A 19,548-nucleotide genomic window follows, 5' to 3' on the forward strand; every position below is an offset into this window, starting at 1 on the left:
AATATATTTTATACATAATAATATCATAATTTTGAATAATATATATTTTTAAAATATTTTTATATAAAATAATAAATGTATATAATATAATAAAGTATAATAATTAATATAAATATTTTTATAAATAAATTTATTAAATGAGCTGCTCGTAAGCTTTAATGAATCCAATATTATTAAGTTCAAACTCAATTTATTCATTAAATGAGCTTAAAAATTAAGTTTAAATTTAATTTTTTTTTTTAAATAAGCTAATTTTTTTTTAGTCGAATATGGATGCTAATTGGTTAGACTGGATGGGCTTGCGACTTCCCAGCAACCTCTTACCTGAGGCCCAATATACTTTTCAAAGCCAGTAGATCCATAGCTCAATAAAACAAAGCAAACGCAGCAAGAAGAACAAAAAGAAAAATGTCTGATCATCTTCCTCAAGAATTGCTCGCAGAAATTTTGTCAAGATTGCCGGTGAAATCAATCCTCATATGCAGATGCGTTTCCAAAACTTGGTACTCTTTAATCACCAACCCTTCTTTCATAGACGACCACCTCAAGAAAACCGCTGCAAGAAACAGTGGCCTACTTTTCTTTAGGTACAGCACCAGAGAACTTGTTTGGCCATTTAAAGAAAATGTGCGTTATTTGCTATACCCAGATAAGTCTTTCCCTGCAAACCCTGTTGAAGAACTTGATTGCCCATTTAAAGGCGTAAAGCGTATAGTTAATATAGTGGGTTCTTGTAATGGGGTCTTTTGTCTATCTGATGATGTTTATGGCAAATACACTGAGAGAGCTGCTTTATGGAACCCTAGTGTTAGAAAGATTGTTAACATTCCTTGTCCAAATTTTACGTTTACCTCATATGGACCCTATATACACTCACTTGGGTTTGGCTTTGATTCCACTACTGATGATTATAAGCTTGTGAGAATAGCGTACTCGCATTTTAACTTTGGTGAGATTCGGCCTTTTGTTGAGATTTACAGTTTGAGAAGTAGGGGTTGGAGAAAGGTTAATAATAATCTGAAATATGTCATGCTCGAGGGCTCAACGTCCGCTTTTCTGAATGGAGCTTGTCATTGGGTTGCCATTAAGGAGGATGGTATAAGCGAAGTGATTGTGTCCTTTGCTTTGGGAGAAGAGGTGTTTGGAGAAATGGAGGTACCAGATTGTTTGGTTAAGAAATATATCTTTATGGATATTGCTGTGTTTGATGGATCACTTTTGCTGGTTCCTTTTATGAAATTTACTACGGAAAGGTGTTTTTCAGTTTGGATGATGAAAAAATATGGTGTTCCAGGATCTTGGACCAAACTTTTCAATATTTCACATTCGGAAGGGATACGAAGGTTAGTTGCATTTAGGCAAAATGGTAAGGTTCTATTGGCAAAAGAGGATGGAGAGCTAGTTTTCTATGATCCAAAGACAGAAGAAATCTCGGCTACAGAAATTTTGGGCAATACACGCTCCTTTTATTTGGACACTTTAGTGGAGAGTCTTGTTTTACTCGATGAAGCAAATGAATTTGCAGAGGAGGAAGCTTCTGAGGATGATGGCACAAATGGAGTTTCAAAGGAGCCTTCTTCTTCTCCTGATGGCGTAGACAAGGACTTGCAGAAGATCAGTGAAGGGAAGAAGAATGCCAACAGTCCTATGATACTGAACGAAGCAAATGAAATCTTCGAGGAGGTTGCACCTAGTTCTAATTCAACGATTGATAAAGCAAATGAAGAATCAAAGTAAGAAGCACAGGGAGAGTCAATTTCTACAGAATGAAGCAAATGGTGTCTTGGGGAGCATGATTCTCCTGCACACATTGTATCAAATTCCAGCAACTGGATGTTCAAATCAACGGTCTTCATGTGCTAGTGTGGACCAGAACTAGTAGTGGTTGTAGCTCTATCGTACATAAGCTTAATGGAGCATCTATCGAGTTTTTGTGATTGCAAATTTAGTTATAGCATTAGATTTTAATATCAACTTTAAAAACATAGCTCTGAGTCTTGAATCTTGATCAGCTAGACTCCATTACAATGCATATTTTCATATGATTAGGTCTGCCCATCTGATTTTTGAATGTTAGAATGTACATTTGCATGGTGTTTTGGACTAGATACTGAGATTTTAATCAATGAAATTAGATGTTTTATTATTTTTTTTTTCTATTTTATGCTTGTTTCTTAATATATGTAATTTGAACTCTAACCTTTGTTTGAATTGATGAATATGAATGGAAGGTAAAAGAAAAGAAATTTAATTTCTCCAATGTTGATCTTTTATTTAGATATTAAAATAAAAATAGAAGAGGAAAGAGGAGAAATAAACAGAATAAAAGAAAATTTTCATTTCTTAAATTTTCATTTCTCAAATCCTCTTAACTGACCTAAAGTATTTTCTTCTAAATAGAGTAAAAAAAAGAGAAATAGGAGAATAAATGTATCACTTATATTATATTTATTAAATATCTTTGAACATAAAAGAGAGTATAATTATATATTTTTTTCCAAAAAAAAAAATTGTTTTTATCATATTTTAATAATTTATTGGAGAGATTAGATTTACTTTCATTTCTTTTCTCTTTATTTTTCTTATTCAATTTCTTTTCATAAGGGTAATGTAACACCCCTATTTGTATAGCCTGGTATATTTCACTATTCCGGTGACCTATGTCGGTCCGGATAATTAAGGAGATTAGAACCATATCTAAGACAACTAGATAAGCCATAAACACAAATAATTAGTAATTATCAATTAGTTAAGTATAAATAAGAAAAACAGAACATAAGAGGTTAAATGAGCCGAGAGTCACAGCGATGGGTGACCTTTTCAGGAACGACTGCGAAGTCGATTTAAACTGTAACGGCCTCACCGTAGGTAGTCCGTACATTTTATTGTTCCGACAACTAATGTCTGTTCGAACAGTTAAAATGTCTGGAACTACACCTAAACTATAGTGAGGAGGCATAAATTGAAGGAATAAATGTTAAGAAAATATTGAAAAAATTTAGAGGAAATAAAGAAAAATTTAGAGAATTTATTTATTTGGTACAAAAATAATAAAAATAACCCAATATGCACCATGAATGGCATTTTGGTCATTTCACCCCAGAGGTGAATTTTGACCTAAATGTCAAATTAAAATTTAGAGAATGAAATAATTAACATAAATTAAAATTACAAGTTTATGAATTTGAATTAAGAAAAAAAAGAAGAAGAGAAAAGAAAAGAAAAGAAAAGAAGCTAAGCTTATGACATAAAAAAATAAAGTACAATAAAATACATATATGTATGATACAAGAGACAAAATCTACCTACCACAAGTCATCTTCCTCACCTCTCGTCTCTCTCTCCCTCTCTTTGAACCGTCCACCATGGGAGCTCTCTCCCTCCATTTTTGTTCTTCTTAAAGCTTGATTTTCCAAGCTTTCTCCTCCCCAAATCCCATAGTCCCCTTCATTAAAAAGTTAGCCCACTCTATAAGGAAGCCATTGATAGTGAAAAGAAGAAGAAAAGTTGAAGTTTGACAAGTTACCCAAGAGGTTAGTACCTAATCTTTCTTTCTTCCTTTATTAATCCTTGAGTTAAGGTTAAAATGAAGTGAAATTTGTAAGAAACTAAAAGAAATAGGTGAGTTATGGGGGGAGTGAATTTTTGGTACCCATGGTGAGTGATGGTTTTTTATGACTATGATGTATATAAAGTGATTTAATGATGTTGGTTGATACATTATAAGTATTAGAAGTTGATTTACATTGAGATTTTATGAGGTTGAAATTGTGAGTTAGGGTTTGGCCTAACTTTGGTATTTTTGTATTATACCATGCAATTGGGATTGTTGAGATGTGTTGATGATATTTAAAAGTGCCTTGAATGTCAAATTGAAGCAAGGAAGTTGGAGGAGAAATGAATTATTGGAAGTGCTATTTTCTGCAGGTTGTGTTTGTTGAGGGCAGTATACATTTTAGGCCATAAATGAAATTGTGTGACCCCAATTGGTATGAGGCCAATTGGGGGTGAAACTAGACCCAAAATAGCCCATACTCTATGAAGAAACCATGCCCAAATTCTGTCCAAAACTTGACCTAAATACTGCCTAAATCCGGATTTACCCTGCACCCAACCCAGAAAATGACCAAATGAACAGTACGTGTTCATTTGGTCATAACTCTCTCTATACTGGTCCAAATGACCTAAAATTTTACCAATGGAAAGTTTAGACATAGGGCTACACTTTTCATGAAAACCACTTAACCTAGTTTTGCCTTTAACCAATTCAAATTGTTAGCATAAGTTGGGTCACTGAAACTGCTAACCCAGAAAATGACCAAATGAACAGTACGTGTTCATTTGGTCATAACTCTCTCTATACTGGTCCAAATGACCTAAATTTTACCAATGGAAAGTTTAGACATAGGGCTACACTTTTCATGAAGACCACTTAACCCAGTTTTGCCTTTAATCAATTCAAATTGTTAGCATAAGTTGGGTCACTGAAACTGCCAACCCAGAAAATGACTAAATGAATAGTACGTGTTCATTTGGTCATAACTCTCTCTATACTGGTCCAAATGACCTAAAATTTCACCAATGGAAAGTTTAGACATAGGGCTACACTTTTCATGAAGACCACTTGACCCAGTTTTGCCTTTAACCAAATCAAATTGTTAGCACAAATTTAGTCACTAAAACTGCCAACCCAGAAATTGTCCCAAAATACTATTCCTTTGGTATTTTGACCATAACTTGAGTTCTATAACCCCAAATTCAGTGATTCAAAAGCTGAAATTCAAGTTTAAACATAGAGGAGCAATTGTTATGAAGGAAGTGTGACTAAATAGACATCCTAACCTAGTCAAATTCCTAGATAAAGATAACACATCAACATGAACCTAAAGAAAGGTTCATGGGAAAAATGCTATATAGGATAATTAAAATACTCATAAGAAAAATTTAATTTTAAAAATGATATGAATATGTAAATTAGGACTAATGTCCTATTAATATGAAATTAATGGTATCAATGAATAGTACTAGAAAATAGTAATAGTGAATAGTGCTAAATTAATTAAAAATGTTTAATTGCCCATAGTATACCTAGACTTATTTATTTAGTTTGGATAAATTGGTATACCAATTAGGGACTATAGATAGCAGTACTGCCTATCGAGAAAATCATGAACTGACAATATATGTCTGGTATGATTGTTCTACAGGCTATATGCCTACTTACTGGCCATTGTGCCTACTTTATTTCTCGGCTTTACAAGCTCGAAACAGTCTCGTGCTCGATACCGCCTCGTGCACGGCGGATGTATTCTGGATAGACATATGGCTGTCTAACCAGTATACACCCGTGCATCCAGCCTTTATAAATTTGTTATAGGTTTCTTGGGCACTGATAAAAATTAATTAAGACTTAAAATACAATAAGTAATCATAAAAGATCCCGATAATGTTAATTGTTTCCAAAGAGCAATAAAAATATAAAAGATCAAGAAATTATGAGTTGCATATATTATTTCAAATTATTAAATTATTGTTATTATAAATTATGCACCACTAAGCGTTATGCTTAGCGCGTTGGTTTTCCATCGCGTAGGTACTGGAGATCAGTCCCCGCGGCGACCAAAGAAGACACCAAGAGTGCATCGACAGAGCTCTGATCAGATCTGCAATTGTCCAGAGTCACCTCACCGGTCTTTTGTATTTTGGTAGGGCCCATGTATAGACTAGTATTTTGGTTCATTATGTTTAGTCATGATGTAATTACTAGTTTATGATGTATTTCATTTTGGACTTGAAATGAAAACTTATAATTTATTATCTATGAATTTCTATATGAATGCAATAGATGACACTTCATTTTGAGATCTCATAAATAGTTGTGAATGATATGATAAAAGAGAATATGATATGAAAATATGTGAGATGACTATGAATATGTTAACAGGTGATAGTGGAACCCGACAGATGCTAATAAAACAGGGGAGGCTCTGTTTGGGTCTCTACAGAAATAAGATAAAAAACAAAATTCTACACATTGAATACATGTTTTAAATGACATTAAAAGTTTACAATAGATATGATAAAACAAGATAGAGTGCTTCAGCACCAAATGTGGCACTTCTTTCTCGGCTATACAGTAGACGGGTAAGGGGCGTCACATAAACTCAAATTTCGAACCGTAAAATGCGACGCTGCGGTCCTTAGGACTATTGCGAACATAGTGGAAAAGAGAAAATCACGAAAAAAAATTGTTAAGCATGTCAAATAATTAGGTCAGGGATCCGGAAGAAATATTGAATTATTTGCAAATCGGGTCGAACAGGCGAGGGGCAATTTAGTCAATTAACCCCTAGAGCTGACTCCTGACCTAACTGTCAAATAAAGTCGGAGAAAAGAAAATTTCATAATCAGAAATTAAATTAAAGAACTAATAGAAAAATTACTCACCATTGTTAAAACTTATTTTGGCAACTAGAATAGGAGCTTGAAGAAGAAAGAAAAAAGAAAGGAAGAGATTGGAAGAGAAAGAAAATTATGCATAAAGTTAGTAAGCAAACTTGACATTTTTAGTTTAATCAATGTATTTATAGCATAAAGAACTTATAAATATGCTTAAAATGAAATGAAAAGATCCTTGGAGGACTAGAAGTAAATTCGGCTAGCTAGGGTTTGTGTTGGAAATACTTGTGTTTTGATTGAATTAATTATGTTAGGAAGCTTAATTGAGTGATGGAGTGATGTTAGTATGCTTAGAATTAATTAAATGTAACAATTAGTGTAGTTAGGGTTTTGACACCTAGGGTTTGTAAGACAAAAATGTAAAAATTTGTTAAAGGATGTGTTTGACCTTGTTGGAGTTGAAAAATTATCATTTGTGACCAATTGAGGTATGTTGGAAGTGTTAGAATTAGGTTCAAATTCGGATTGATTAGGGACATGCTAGAGGCAGCATGACCAAGGTCCCTTTCAGGGACCAAAACTGAAAATTTACAATCCCAATTGGTGTGAGGCCAATTGGTAATGAAACTAGACACAAAATGACACATTTTTTATTTAGGAATCATGCCCAAAAAGTTACCATAGCATAGTGAACAAATTGACAAATCCAGACTTAGGTATTTTGCCCTGTACAAAATGACCAAATGAAGTTGTTCATTTAGCCATAACTTGGGCTAGGGAGATCTAAATGATCTGAAATTTTACCAGTAGAAAGCTGAGATATAGACCTACAACTTTCATGAGGAACACAAACCCAAATTATGCCCTTAACCAAGTCATTTAGCCACTCAAAGCTAGTGACCTAAAACTGTCAGAACCAGAATTTGCCCAGAAAATCTGGGTTAAGTCCAATCCGGCAGCCATGATTCAAATGGCTATAACTTGAGCTACAAAACTCCAATTGGAGTGATTCAAAAAGGAGAATAAATTTAAGACAATAAGGAACAATTTCTATGAAGAAAACTTAGCCAAATTCTAACAGCAAAATGACTAATGAAACAATGCAACATAAGATACCAAAACTGAAAATTTAAAAATTTACCTAAAAGACTTAAGTTTTGAGAAAACAACCAAAACCAATAAAATTGGTGACCAAAATGTGGTATGTGAGTATAGTTGGAATTCCCATACCTATTAAGCCTTAGAAAGTCAACAAATTAACTTAAATAGTGTAGTGAATAGTAACCCCGAAACATAAATTTTAAAGAACGTCAATTTTAGCATATTAAAGCTAGGTAAAAGTAAATTTGGATTTATTTTTAGATTCATGATAAGTTAGGATACTGAAACACTGTGAAATTGTGTGTTTCAGTGGAAAAGAATACCGGGAAAGAACCCGAGGGATCGAGTCAAGGCCAAGAGGTAACTCGTATAAGGTTTGTGCACAACATCAATATGCTTTAAAATTCATTTACAAAGTGCATGAAATGTGTATTATGCTTTTGCTTTGAATTGTTGAAAGTTTATTTGTGTATGTTTGAAATGGCAATAAATTTTTAGTAAATTGTTAAGGTAAGTTTTGAAACCACAGTGTCATGATCATATATTTGAACACCTCACTAGCACGACTAGTGGGGGAAATCAGTTTCGAATTTTGATTCCTTCTCTGGTTGAAGTGTAGAGGTGTGTGCTAGTAGAAGAAGAAAAAGAATGGGTTTCCATATATTTGAGCTAGCTAGCCTTGTGATGTGACTTCTCCTTAGCCTCTGGCTATTGAGATGATATTTGTTTCAAATGGCATGATATAACTGTGTATTTTTATGAAATTTGTTTTGAGACTTTTGCAATGAAATTGTTTGGATTAAAATCTTATAAATCATGTTTTGAATTTATATTTCAGGTTCAGTTTAATTTTTGAATAAATATGATTTAAATTCCGCATAAAGATTATTTTTAGTATATTGTGCACCATTAAGTCCTAGTACTCAGTGATGACTGTTATTGCTGACACAGATATAGAGACTAGAGGAGCAGCAGAGTAAGCTGCTGAGGATTGAGGAGCTATCTGCCTTGAAGTCTATCGGGTATATTTTATACACTGATTGTAAAAACTATTTTGATATATGTAAATGTATGTAACTGTATGGACATATAAAATTGGTTATAAGCAGTTGTATAAAGTTGTATAAATTTGTATAGAGTTGTATAAATCTTGTAATTAATTTTAGTTTGGATTTTTCCTAATGTAAAATTTTGTAATGATGCATATAAATTGTTTTATCTTTAATGAAATATGAATGGAAGTACTTTGTTTTAATTTGAATGAAATTAAATTATAGTATTTTGATGATATTGAATTTTAGAAATTGAGAAATGATGTTGAAATTGGTTGGGATGGCTGTGAAATTGATGAAGTTATTGAGATAAATTATTGAAAGTGCTTCTTTTCAGGTATTTGAAGAACTGTTTTCTCAAAATACAGACAGCACTCTGCCGAAATTTTTATAAAATTTGCGAAAAAATAAAATGGAAAAAAAATTTTAAATAGTTTTCAAACTCTAATTAAGTGTTTTAATACCCAGTAGAAAATGCTCACCACTTATGAAAGTAAGAAAATTGTTTTAAAATCCCTTGTAGGGTACTTAATGAGTTATCGGTAGGTGAAGTTCGGTAGTTCATTAGGTATTCTGCGGGATCATGTTATGCTTTACAGAGGGGTAAGGTGTGACAGGTAAAGAACTAAATTCCATTATATTTTTAAAATCAGCAAAAGAAATTTGAAAATAGGATCATTATTCTTCTCCTGAGGGTGTGGACAAGTAGGACTTGAAGAAGAACGATAAAGCAAATGAAATCTTGGAGGAGGATGCATCTATTTCTAGTTCACACATGTTAATTAATGAATCAAATGATGGAATCAAAGGAAGAAGCATAGAAAGAGTTCATTTCTGCAGAATGAAGCAAACGGTATCTTGGGGAGCATCGTTCTACTGCAAACATTATTCAAAATCAATGGTCTTCTTGTGCTAGCATATATGGACCAGAGTAGCAGCAGTAGCCTATGTAAGCTTAATGGAGCATTTTAACAAGTCTCTGTTATTTGTAAATTAATTCCTTTTGACAGGATGTTAAAGTTTCATTATGGTAAGGAAAATATTTAGCACCTAAGTTTGGGCTTTAGTTCTAGCATTTTGAAGCATAGCTCTGTGTCTTGAGTCTTGATCAACTAGGCCCTAATACAGCATGTCATGTGCATATCTTCATATGATTAGGTCTTCCCATTGGATTTTTGAATGTTATGTAACATACGTGTTGTCCCAAAGAAAGTGACCAAGAGGAGGGTGAATTGGACACTTTAGACAATTTTTCAGTCCTTGCTCAAGATTTAATGAAAAATTGAGGCTTTGCACTTCTATGTATGTGTATAACTCTGTTCCTAGGATGTAATTTAAGTAATCAATCAAGTTATGCACAAATACTAGCTCATACACAAAATAATTACTTGATATCAAGTGTATTTTCTCACATATAATTAAAACAATTTCTCAACACATTCAATATATAATCAGAAAATCAAAGTGCTGAAAATTAAAGAGTTAAGGGAAGAAGAGAATCAAACACAATGTTTATAGTGGTTCAGCTCTCTTAGCCTACATCCACTCTTCCCAAAGTCCCACTTTGAGAGTCACTCCACTATTTGATCTTTTCAACAGGCAAGATTCAAAGCCTTTACAAAATCAGCAAGCTTCCTAGGTTCTTGAGGACCTTTACAACGTCTTTGCTTCCCACTGTTATGGAAAGTCAATCATTATATTATTTCTGTGTATATTCTGTATTCTGTATTCCTATTTAGGATTTCTTATTTAGGATTTCTTCCTAATTATTATAACACAATTATAGGAATCAATTGTATATAAATACTCATGTACAGATTAATTGAAATATATGAGAATCATCTCTTTCTACATGGTATCAGAGCAGGTCATCTATCTAGGGTGATTATTTGTTCTCACCACCCACCAGAGAGACCTTGGCGCGACCGGCCGTTTCGTCTCCGATCAACATTGCCGTCGCCTCAATCCCCTCATTCCACCACTTGTGTCTTTGTTGCACGATCCGATTACACCATTAAAGGACTTCGAGGTTTGGCTCTCGGATCCTATTTCGTATTTTCTTGATTTGTGATTTTTGATTATTTTGTTCTTTGTCGGCACTTTGGATGAGCGTTTCGGTTAGTTTTCTTTGTCTCAACAAATGGCAGACAATAAGAATGTTATTTCTGATGTGATTCCGATGATGACTAAGATCACGGAACACAAACTTAATGGTTCGAATTACCTGGAGTGGAGTAAGGCATAGGGTCTATTTGCGTAGCATTGATAAGGATGATCACCTTACTAAAGATCCACCTCGATGATACACAACAAACTTGGCTAAGGGAGGATGCTTGGTTGTTTTTGCGGCTTGAACTCGATTCACGGTGAGGTAATTAGTTTAATTAATCATGTGAATTTGTTAAGGAATTGATGGATTACTTAGATTTTCTCAGTATTACGTAAAGGAATATCTCCCGTATTTAAGATGTTTGTAAATCATTCTACCGTGCTTAGAAAGAGAATAAGTCTCTCACGGCTTATTTTATGGATTTTAAAGGGTTATATGAGGAAATTAATGTATTGTTGCATTTTAGTTCTGATGTGAAAGTTCAGAGCCCAACGAGCAACTTGTCATATGAGTTTTCTTGCGTGCCTTCCTTGAGTATGAGACTGCTAAATCTCGATTCTTTCTAGTTCGAGATTTTCTCTTTGCATGAAACATTCACACGGGTCCTTCGTGCAGAGTACCCAATCTTCACAAACACAAGAGTGCTCTTATTAGCCGTACTCCAAATGGACAACATGGTTATAGAAGAGGAATTAGAGGAGGAATTACAGGCAACAGATGTAATCATCGTAATGGAGAGGCTAGTTCTACTCAGGACTCAAGTGGAGTCATTTGTTATTATTGTCATGAGCACAGCCATACAAAATATAATTGTCCGCAACTTCGGAGGAAAAATCGGCGATCACGGATGGCAAATATGGCGAGAGGATTCTACAAGATTCTTCCTCCGAGAAAACTGCTTTGGTATCCGCAGAGGATTTTGCACGATTTTCCCGATCGTGCATCTCTAAAGCCTACCGGTTCCCTATCATCGCGATCACGAGTCGTAAATCCACTACATGCCTTGTGTCTTCCTCATCCAAATGGGTTATTGATTACGGTGCAATGATCACATGACAGGTAATTCTAGTCTTCTATCTGCTTTTCAGTCTAATCCCACTTCCTCTACTGTTACTTTAGCTGATGGTTCTACTTCTTGTGTCATGGGTTCTGGAACTGCGAATCTGACTTCGTCAATTTCTTTGTCATCTGTTTTGTGTCTACCAAATTTCTCTTTTAATCTACTTTCTGTTAGTAAACTTACTCGTACCTTAAATTGTTCTATTTCTTTTTTTTTTTTCTGATCAGTGTTTGTTTCAGGATCTTACGACAAAGCAGATTATTGGTAGAGGACGTGAGTCAGGTGGTCTCTACATTCTGAAAAATCATGTACCGCGATCGCTTGTTTGCTCCAGTACCTTAACACCTCTTGAAGCTCATTGTAGATTGGGTCATCCTTCTTTGTCTACCATGAAGAAGTTGTGTCCTCGATTTGATCTTTATCGATTACTAGAATGTGAGTCGTGTCAGTTTGCAAAACATCATCATTTGCCTTCTATGTCTAGAGTCAATAAACGGGCTTCATCCCCTTTTGAGTTAGTTCATTCTGATGTTTGGGGTCCTTGTTCTGTTACTTCTAAAACTGGATTTCGTTATTTTGTTACTTTTGTTGATGATTACTCTCGTGTTACCTGGTTATATTTAATGAAGAATCGTTCTGAGTTGTTTTCTATCTTTTGTGCCTTTTGTAATGAAATCAAAACTCAATTTAATATTTCTGTGCGCATATTAAGAAGTGACAATGCTAAAGAATATTTTTCAGCACAATTTCAGTCTTATATGACACAAAATGGCATTCTTCATCAGTCTTCCTGTGTGGATACCCCATCCCAAAATGGCATGGCCGAAAGAAAAAATCGGCATCTTCTTGAGGTAACTCGTGCTCTTCTTTTTCAGATGAAAGTTCCTAAACACTTTTGGGCGGATGCAGTTTCTATGGCATGTTTTTTGATCAATCGTATGCCTTCTTCTGTCCTTAATGGGGATATTCCTTATACTGCTTTGTTCCCTACAAAATCTTTGTTTCCCGTTGAACCCCGTATTTTTGGTTGTACTTGTTTTGTACGTGATGTTCGTCCGAATGTTTCTAAATTGGATCCAAAGTCTCTCAAATGTGTCTTCCTTGGGTACTCCCGGATCCAAAAAGGGTACCGTTGTTTCTCTCCTACTCTTAATCGTTATCTTGTTTCTGCAGATGTCACATTTTTTGAGTCCACTCCATTTTTTTCTCAATCATCTGTGTATGAGAGTCAGGGGGAGGAAGATGATATCTTAATATATACTGTCCAACCAATGTCTAGTCCTCTCTCACAGCCTATTTCTTCCGTCTCTAGACCTACTCGGCCTCCCGTTGTTCATGTTTATTCCAAGAGATTGGAGATTCTGACTCGCATCCTCCACGGCTACTTCGTTGGGAGATCCTGCCTCATCACGATCATGATTCTGATCTAGACTTACCCATTGCTCTTCGTAAAGGTAAACGTTCATGTACTTACCTTATCTATTCTTTTGTTTCTTATAATCAATTGTCTTCTTGTTCTCGATGTTTTGTTACTTCTTTAGACTCTATTCCCATCCCTAATCATTGGTGAGGCCTTTGTCTCATCCTGGCTGGTGTCTTTGCTATGAAAGAGGAAATGGAGGCTTTAGATGCTAATGGTACATGGGAACTGTTGCCTTGCCCACCGGTAAGAAAGCTATTGGTTGCAAATGGGTATTTCTGATGAGGTAAATCTGATGGTTACGTGGCTAGATTAAAAGCACGCCTTGTAGCAAAGGATATGCTCGGACATATGGGGTTGATTACTCGACACTTTTTCTCCTGTAGCTAAACTTACTGCTACATTGCTTGTTTATCTCTTTAGCAGACTACATATGATTGGCCCCTGCACCAATTAGATATCAAGAATGCCTTCCTTCATGGTGATCTTCGAGGAGGTGTATATGGAGCAACCACAGGTTTGTTGCTCGGGAGAGTTGGGTAAAGTTTGTAGGCTTAAGTCTCTTTATGGCTTGAAACAAAGTCCTAGGGCACAGTTTGGGAGATTCAGTGAAGCAATTTGAATTTGGTATGCAAAAGAGTAAGTGTGATCACTCGGTATTTTATAAGCAATCGAGGCTGGTCTAATTCTCCAGTAGTCTATGTGGATGACATTATCATCACCGGGAGTGACTCTACAGTATTTCATCTCTTAAAACCTTCCTCCAAACCAGTTTGCACCAAAGACTTGGGATTATTAAAGTATTTTTGGGTATTGAAGTTATGAGAAGTAAGAAGGGTATTTTCTTGTCTCAAAGAAAATATGTCCTTGATCTATTGACAGAGACAGGAAAATTAGGTGCTAAGCCTTGTAGTGCACCAATGACTCCAAATTTACAATCATTAGCGGGGATAGTGAGTTGTTTGAAGATCCAGAGAGATCTGGGAGATTGGTAGGAAAATTGAACTACCTTCGTCACTCGTCCCGACATTGCTTATGCCGTTAGTGTGGTAAGTCGGTTTATGTCTTCCCAACCGTTGCTCATTGGGAAGTCTTGGGACAAATCTTGTGCTATCTGAAGGAGCTCGGGAAGAGGTTTGTTATATGGTAATCATGGGCATTTAAATGTTGAATGTTTTTGAGATGCCGGCTGGATCTAAGGTTGATAGGAGGTCAACTCTGGATATTGCGTTTTGTTGGAGGAAATTTGGTGTCTTGGAAAAGCAAGAAGCGAGTGTAGTTTCTCGATCTAGTCTTTGAATTCGAATACAGAGCCATGGCACAATCAGTATGTGAGGTAATGTGGATATTTCAATTACTAGATGAGACAGGTTTTAAGACCCCCCTGCCTGCGAAATTGTGGTGTGATAATCAAGCTGCTCTCCATATTGCTTCTAATCCGGTATTTCATGAGCGAACCAAACATATTGAGATTAATTGTCACTTTGTTCGTGAAAAGATTCAACAACAGATCATCTCAACAGGACATATCAAAGCGGAGAGCGGTTAGGAGATATTTTCACAAAAGCTCAATGGAGCTAGGATTGACTACATTTGTAACAAGTTGGGCATGATTAACATCTATGCTCCAACTTGAGGGAGTGTTATGGAAAGTCAATCATTATATTATTTCTGTATATTCTCAGATTCTATTCCTATTTAGGATTTCTTATTTAGGATTTCTTCCTAATTAGTATAACACAATTATAGGAATCAATTGTATATAAATACCCATGAACAGATTAATTGAAATATATGAGAATCATCTCTTTCTACACCCACAAAAGACCACAAGCTTCACAAGGTGCTTGAAAACCTCCCACAAGCTTCACAAGGTGCTTGAAAACCTTCCACAAGTGTGTCCTCACACGTACACAACCTTAAATAGGTTTTGGTGTAGAAGAAATCACTCTCAATAACTCTCAAATACAAAATTTAATGCTAGAAGATTGAGAGAGAAGATTTGCCACTCAAGCTCAAGAGTAATTGAATGAAAGCTTTAAAAACCACAATAAATTCACTATGAATAAGAGCACTTTCATTAGTTAGAATTGTAGTAAATGATGCCTTTTATAGGTGCTTTTCATTGCCAAAAACGTCTGCTGGAGAGTGTGTCTAACGGCTCTTTAATTTTCAAAAAACTAGCCATTATTGCTTAGAAAGTCGTGCAGCAGAGTTGAGTCAGGTCAGGTCATAAAAATAGTTAACTAAAATTTTCACCGGTTAATTAGTTTTGTAAGACAGAGAATTTTAGACATCAAAACTAGTTAACTAATTTTACTTAGCGGGTTAACTAATTTAGCTCTTTTGACTTAAAAATTGAAATTTTGAGTTTTTGAAGAAAGGTTGTAAAAATTATTTTGACCATTCAAAAACCTTAGAAATGATATAAAAACACTTTCTAAACTCTTAAATCTAAAAACAAAATTGATTTTAGGTCTCAAATGGCATAAATTCTCCAATCTTGTACAATGGACCTAAGAACTTAACTTCTATTCTATTTCTTCATGGACTTTGATTCGTCTTGTGTTATACAAGATGATAAACTCCTTTTATATAAGCCATGTCAATAGAATAGTCCTTCCATCAATGTTTTTGCATATCATGACCTATAAAATTACTTCAAATACTTATGCACAAAGGGTTAATGTATATTTCATTAAGTTTTGTTATCATCAAAATCAAGCTCATTATAGCTTACAGGGCCTACAATACGTGTTACATCTGCATGGTGTTCTAGACTAAATACCGAGTTTCAGAATACTCATAGCCTGTTTTAGTATAAAGTAAACGCATACACTCATTTAGTTCATATATTTTATTTTTTTGTTAAATTATTTATTCGTTTTGTTAAATTTTTTAATATTTATGCTATTCAAATTATTATTTAGTCTTTTTATTTTTAGAAAATTAATTAGTTGATCTTGTATTTTAAAAAATCGCTATTCAGTTTCTTTATTTTAGTGAAACTAATTAATTTATCTATATATTTTGAACAATACCGTATTTTAAAAATATACTCCTCAATAAAAATTGAAATTTTGTTATGTGAAAATTAAATTTAAATGTAAATTTTTTTCATTTTTAATTTTTTGGACATCTTTTTTGTGTGCTTCTTTGCTGGGAAATAATTTTCCTTAATTATTTAAAAATTTAAGAAAATTGATTTTTTTTTTATGTAGATTGCTTATACTATTTTTATGAAGAGAGAATAAGAAGGAAAAGGATTAGGATAATTTAGGTATAAAAAATAATTATAAGAGTAAATAATTAATTGAGTTAAATTATAGAGATCAACTAACATGTTTTTCTAAGATATAAGGACTAATTAATTAATTTTACTAAAATAAAGAGACTAAATAGTAGCTTAATCAGTATTAACTAACGAAAAAATTAATGAAGAAATTAAATAGTTTAACAGAAGTAAAATATAAAAGCTAAACAAAATATTTTTTAAAATATAAAAATTAAATAATTAGTTTTATTAAAATACAGAACTAAATAATAATTTATTCTACCTTAAAAAAAACCTCATTTTATTTAAAAATTTCTTAAATATTAAATTAACAAAAACAAATATATAAAATAATAAAATGAGGGTTTTATTTGTTTAATTATTTAATCGTAAACCTTTAAATTTTGTTTAAAAATTAAGAACACATGCAGTAACTACAATTCTAGAATTCCTCTCAGTTTTATTTGAATTTCTACTTCTTCAATTCCTTAAAAGAAAATTTTTATATTTTAATAATAATATTAAATAATATTTTTATTTTGGAATTAATGTTCAATTTAATATTTTGTGTAGAAAAATTATGAAAGAATATTTTGAAATTACTAGAAGAAGAAAAATTATGTGTAGAAAGAAAGAGTAACGACCTCTATTCCAGAATCTTCTATTGTTTATATACAAAGAAAGATATAACTGCTGCCTAACCGGTTGAGATTTACAGTTTGAGAAGTAGGGTTTGGAGAAAGGTTGATAATAATGATCTGAAATATGTCATCGCTGATTTCTCAACGTCTGCTTTTCTGAATGGAACTTGTCATTGGGTTGCCACTAAGCCACCTAATGGGCCTGGTGCATGCGATGCGATTGTGTCGTTTTCCTTGGGAGAAGAGGTGTTTGGAGAAATGGAGGTACCAGATTGTTTGGTTAAGAAATACCAGTTTGTGGATGTTGCAGTTTTTGATGGATCACTTCTGCTGGCTGCATCTTTTAAATTTTCTGGGGAAGGCTGTTTTACAGTTTGGATGATGAAAGAATATGGTGTTCCAGGATCTTGGACCAAACTTTTCGATATTCCTGATTTTGAATCACATTTGAAATGGATACGAAAGTTAGTTGCATTTAGGCAAAGTGGTAAGGTTCTATTGGCAAAATTATTCGGACAGCTAGTTTTCTATGATCCAAAGACAGAAGAAATATTTGATACAAAAATTCGGGGCAATGCACACTCCTTCTATTTGGATACTCCTTCTACTTGGATACAAAGACAGAAGAAATCTTTTGTCTATCTGATGATGTTTATGGCAAATACACCGAGAGAGCTGCTTTATGGAACCCTAGTGTTAGAAAGATTGTTAACATACCCCATATGGACCCTATATACCCTCACTTGGGTTTGGCTTTGATTCCACTACTGATGATTATAAGCTTGTGAGAATAGTGTACTCGCATTTTAACTTTGGTGAGATTCGGCCTTTTGTTGAGATTTACAGTTTGAGAAGTAGGGGTTGGAGAAAGGTTGATAATAATCTGAAATATGTCATCACTGCGCGCTCAACGTCCGCTTTTCTGAACGGAGCTTGTCATTGGGTTGCCAATAAGCGATTTTATGGGCCTGGTGTATGCGATGCGATTGTGTCGTTTTCCTTGGGAGAAGAGGCGTTTGGAGAAATGGAGGTACCAGATTGTTTGGTTAAGAAATACCAGTTTGTGGATGTTGCAGTTTTTGATGGATCACTTCTGCTGGTTGCATCTTTTAAACTGACTGGGGAAGGCTGTTTTACAGTTTGGATGATGAAAGAATATGGTGTTCCAGGATCTTGGACCAGACTTTTCGATATTCCTGATTTTAAATCACATTTGAAATGGATAAGAAAGTTAGTTGCATTTAGGCAAAGTGGTAAGGTTCTATTGGCAAAATTATTTGGACAGCTAGTTTGCTATGATCCAAAGACAGAAGAAATCTTTGATACAAAAATTCGGGGCAATGCAAACTCCTTTTATTTGGATATTTTTGCGGAGAGTCTTGTTTTACTCAATGAAACAGATGAATTTACAGAAGTGGAAGCTTCTGAGGATAATGGCACAAGTGAAATCTTGGAGGAGGTCGCTTCTAGTTCTAATTCATAGATTGTAATTGATGAAGCAAATGGAGAATCAAAGGAAGAAGCACAGGGAGAGTCCATTTCTACACAATGAAGCAAATGGTCTTCTTGTGCTAGTTTCGGCCAGAAGTAGCAGTATCGTACATATTTAGGTCCTAATAATTGCATGCATAGATACTTGCATATATGAATAAATGCGTCTTTCTGGAAAATTTTTGTCAAAGTTTCTACTAGTTAATAAATTTTAATACTAATCAAATTACTATAAAATCTCTCTATTTTAATAAAACTATTTAATTATCCTATGTCTTTTGAAAAACATAATATTATGAAAAACATATTTATAAATGAAAATGAAAAGCTGTGTGAAGACTAAATTTTCATTCAATTCTTTGAATATTTTTTTTTATGCTTTTTCTATTGATAAATAATTTTTCTTTATTATTGCCTTTATTCCTTGGAGATCTAAAACAACTTATTAATCTTTTTACATAGAAAGCTTGTAGCATTTATCAAAAGATGAAAAATAAAGATAAAATGAGAGAAAAAAAAAGTGTGGTTACAGAGAGAAATAAGCATGGAGGGAGAAAAATAAAGCAGAGATAAAAGAAAAAAGAAGAGAAAATCTGAAAAATTTGAATATAAAAAAAAGGGAAGACCTAAAGTTTTTAAAATACAATAACTTACTAAATATTTTCATCAAAATAGAGAAATTAACTAATAATTTCATTGGAATTAAAATCCATTAACTAATGAAAAAAATCCTCATATTGTGTAAATAGTTTAATTGACTAAAAATAAGAGGATGTTTAGTTTAACTTATAAGTTGGTCAAAGCTACGTATAAATAAAAAGTTATGTGTAAATTATCATTTGATTTGATTAATAAATTAAAAAAATTACTTAAAATAAGTTAAAAATCATAAGAAAGGATGTCTTGTTTATAATTTATTTATTTATTTTAAAACTATTATTTAACCAAATAAAAAATAATATTATCTAAATAATTTTTAAAAATATCAACATTATCTTCA

The 19,548-nt window shown here is 33.5% G+C and overlaps 1 protein-coding gene across 1 annotated transcript; it reads left to right on the forward strand.

Annotated features, from left to right (window-relative positions):
* Positions 1-396: 396 nt before the first annotated feature.
* Positions 397-18,540, forward strand: LOC131182403 (uncharacterized). Its single transcript, XM_058151950.1, has 3 exons — positions 397-1,733; positions 17,135-17,544; positions 17,852-18,540. The coding sequence occupies exons 1-3, from the start codon at positions 409-411 to the stop codon at positions 18,538-18,540; spliced, it is 2,424 nt and encodes an 807-aa protein (XP_058007933.1). The 5' UTR covers positions 397-408.
* Positions 18,541-19,548: the final 1,008 nt, after the last annotated feature.

The sequence above is a fragment of the Hevea brasiliensis genome, chromosome 8 (genome assembly GCF_030052815.1).
Source record: "Hevea brasiliensis isolate MT/VB/25A 57/8 chromosome 8, ASM3005281v1, whole genome shotgun sequence".
Lineage (NCBI taxonomy): Eukaryota > Viridiplantae > Streptophyta > Magnoliopsida > Malpighiales > Euphorbiaceae > Hevea > Hevea brasiliensis.

Excerpts from the sequence above, each read along its gene's own strand:
- LOC131182403 (XM_058151950.1), top strand. The coding sequence starts at position 409 with ATGTCTGATCATCTTCCTCAAGAATTGCTCGCAGAAATTTTGTCAAGA. Across the intron at positions 1,734-17,134 it reads AAAGCAAATGAAGAATCAAA|TTTGAGAAGTAGGGTTTGGA; the intron begins GTAAGAAGCACA and ends TGAGATTTACAG. Across the intron at positions 17,545-17,851 it reads AGTTGCATTTAGGCAAAGTG|TGTACTCGCATTTTAACTTT; the intron begins GTAAGGTTCTAT and ends TTGTGAGAATAG.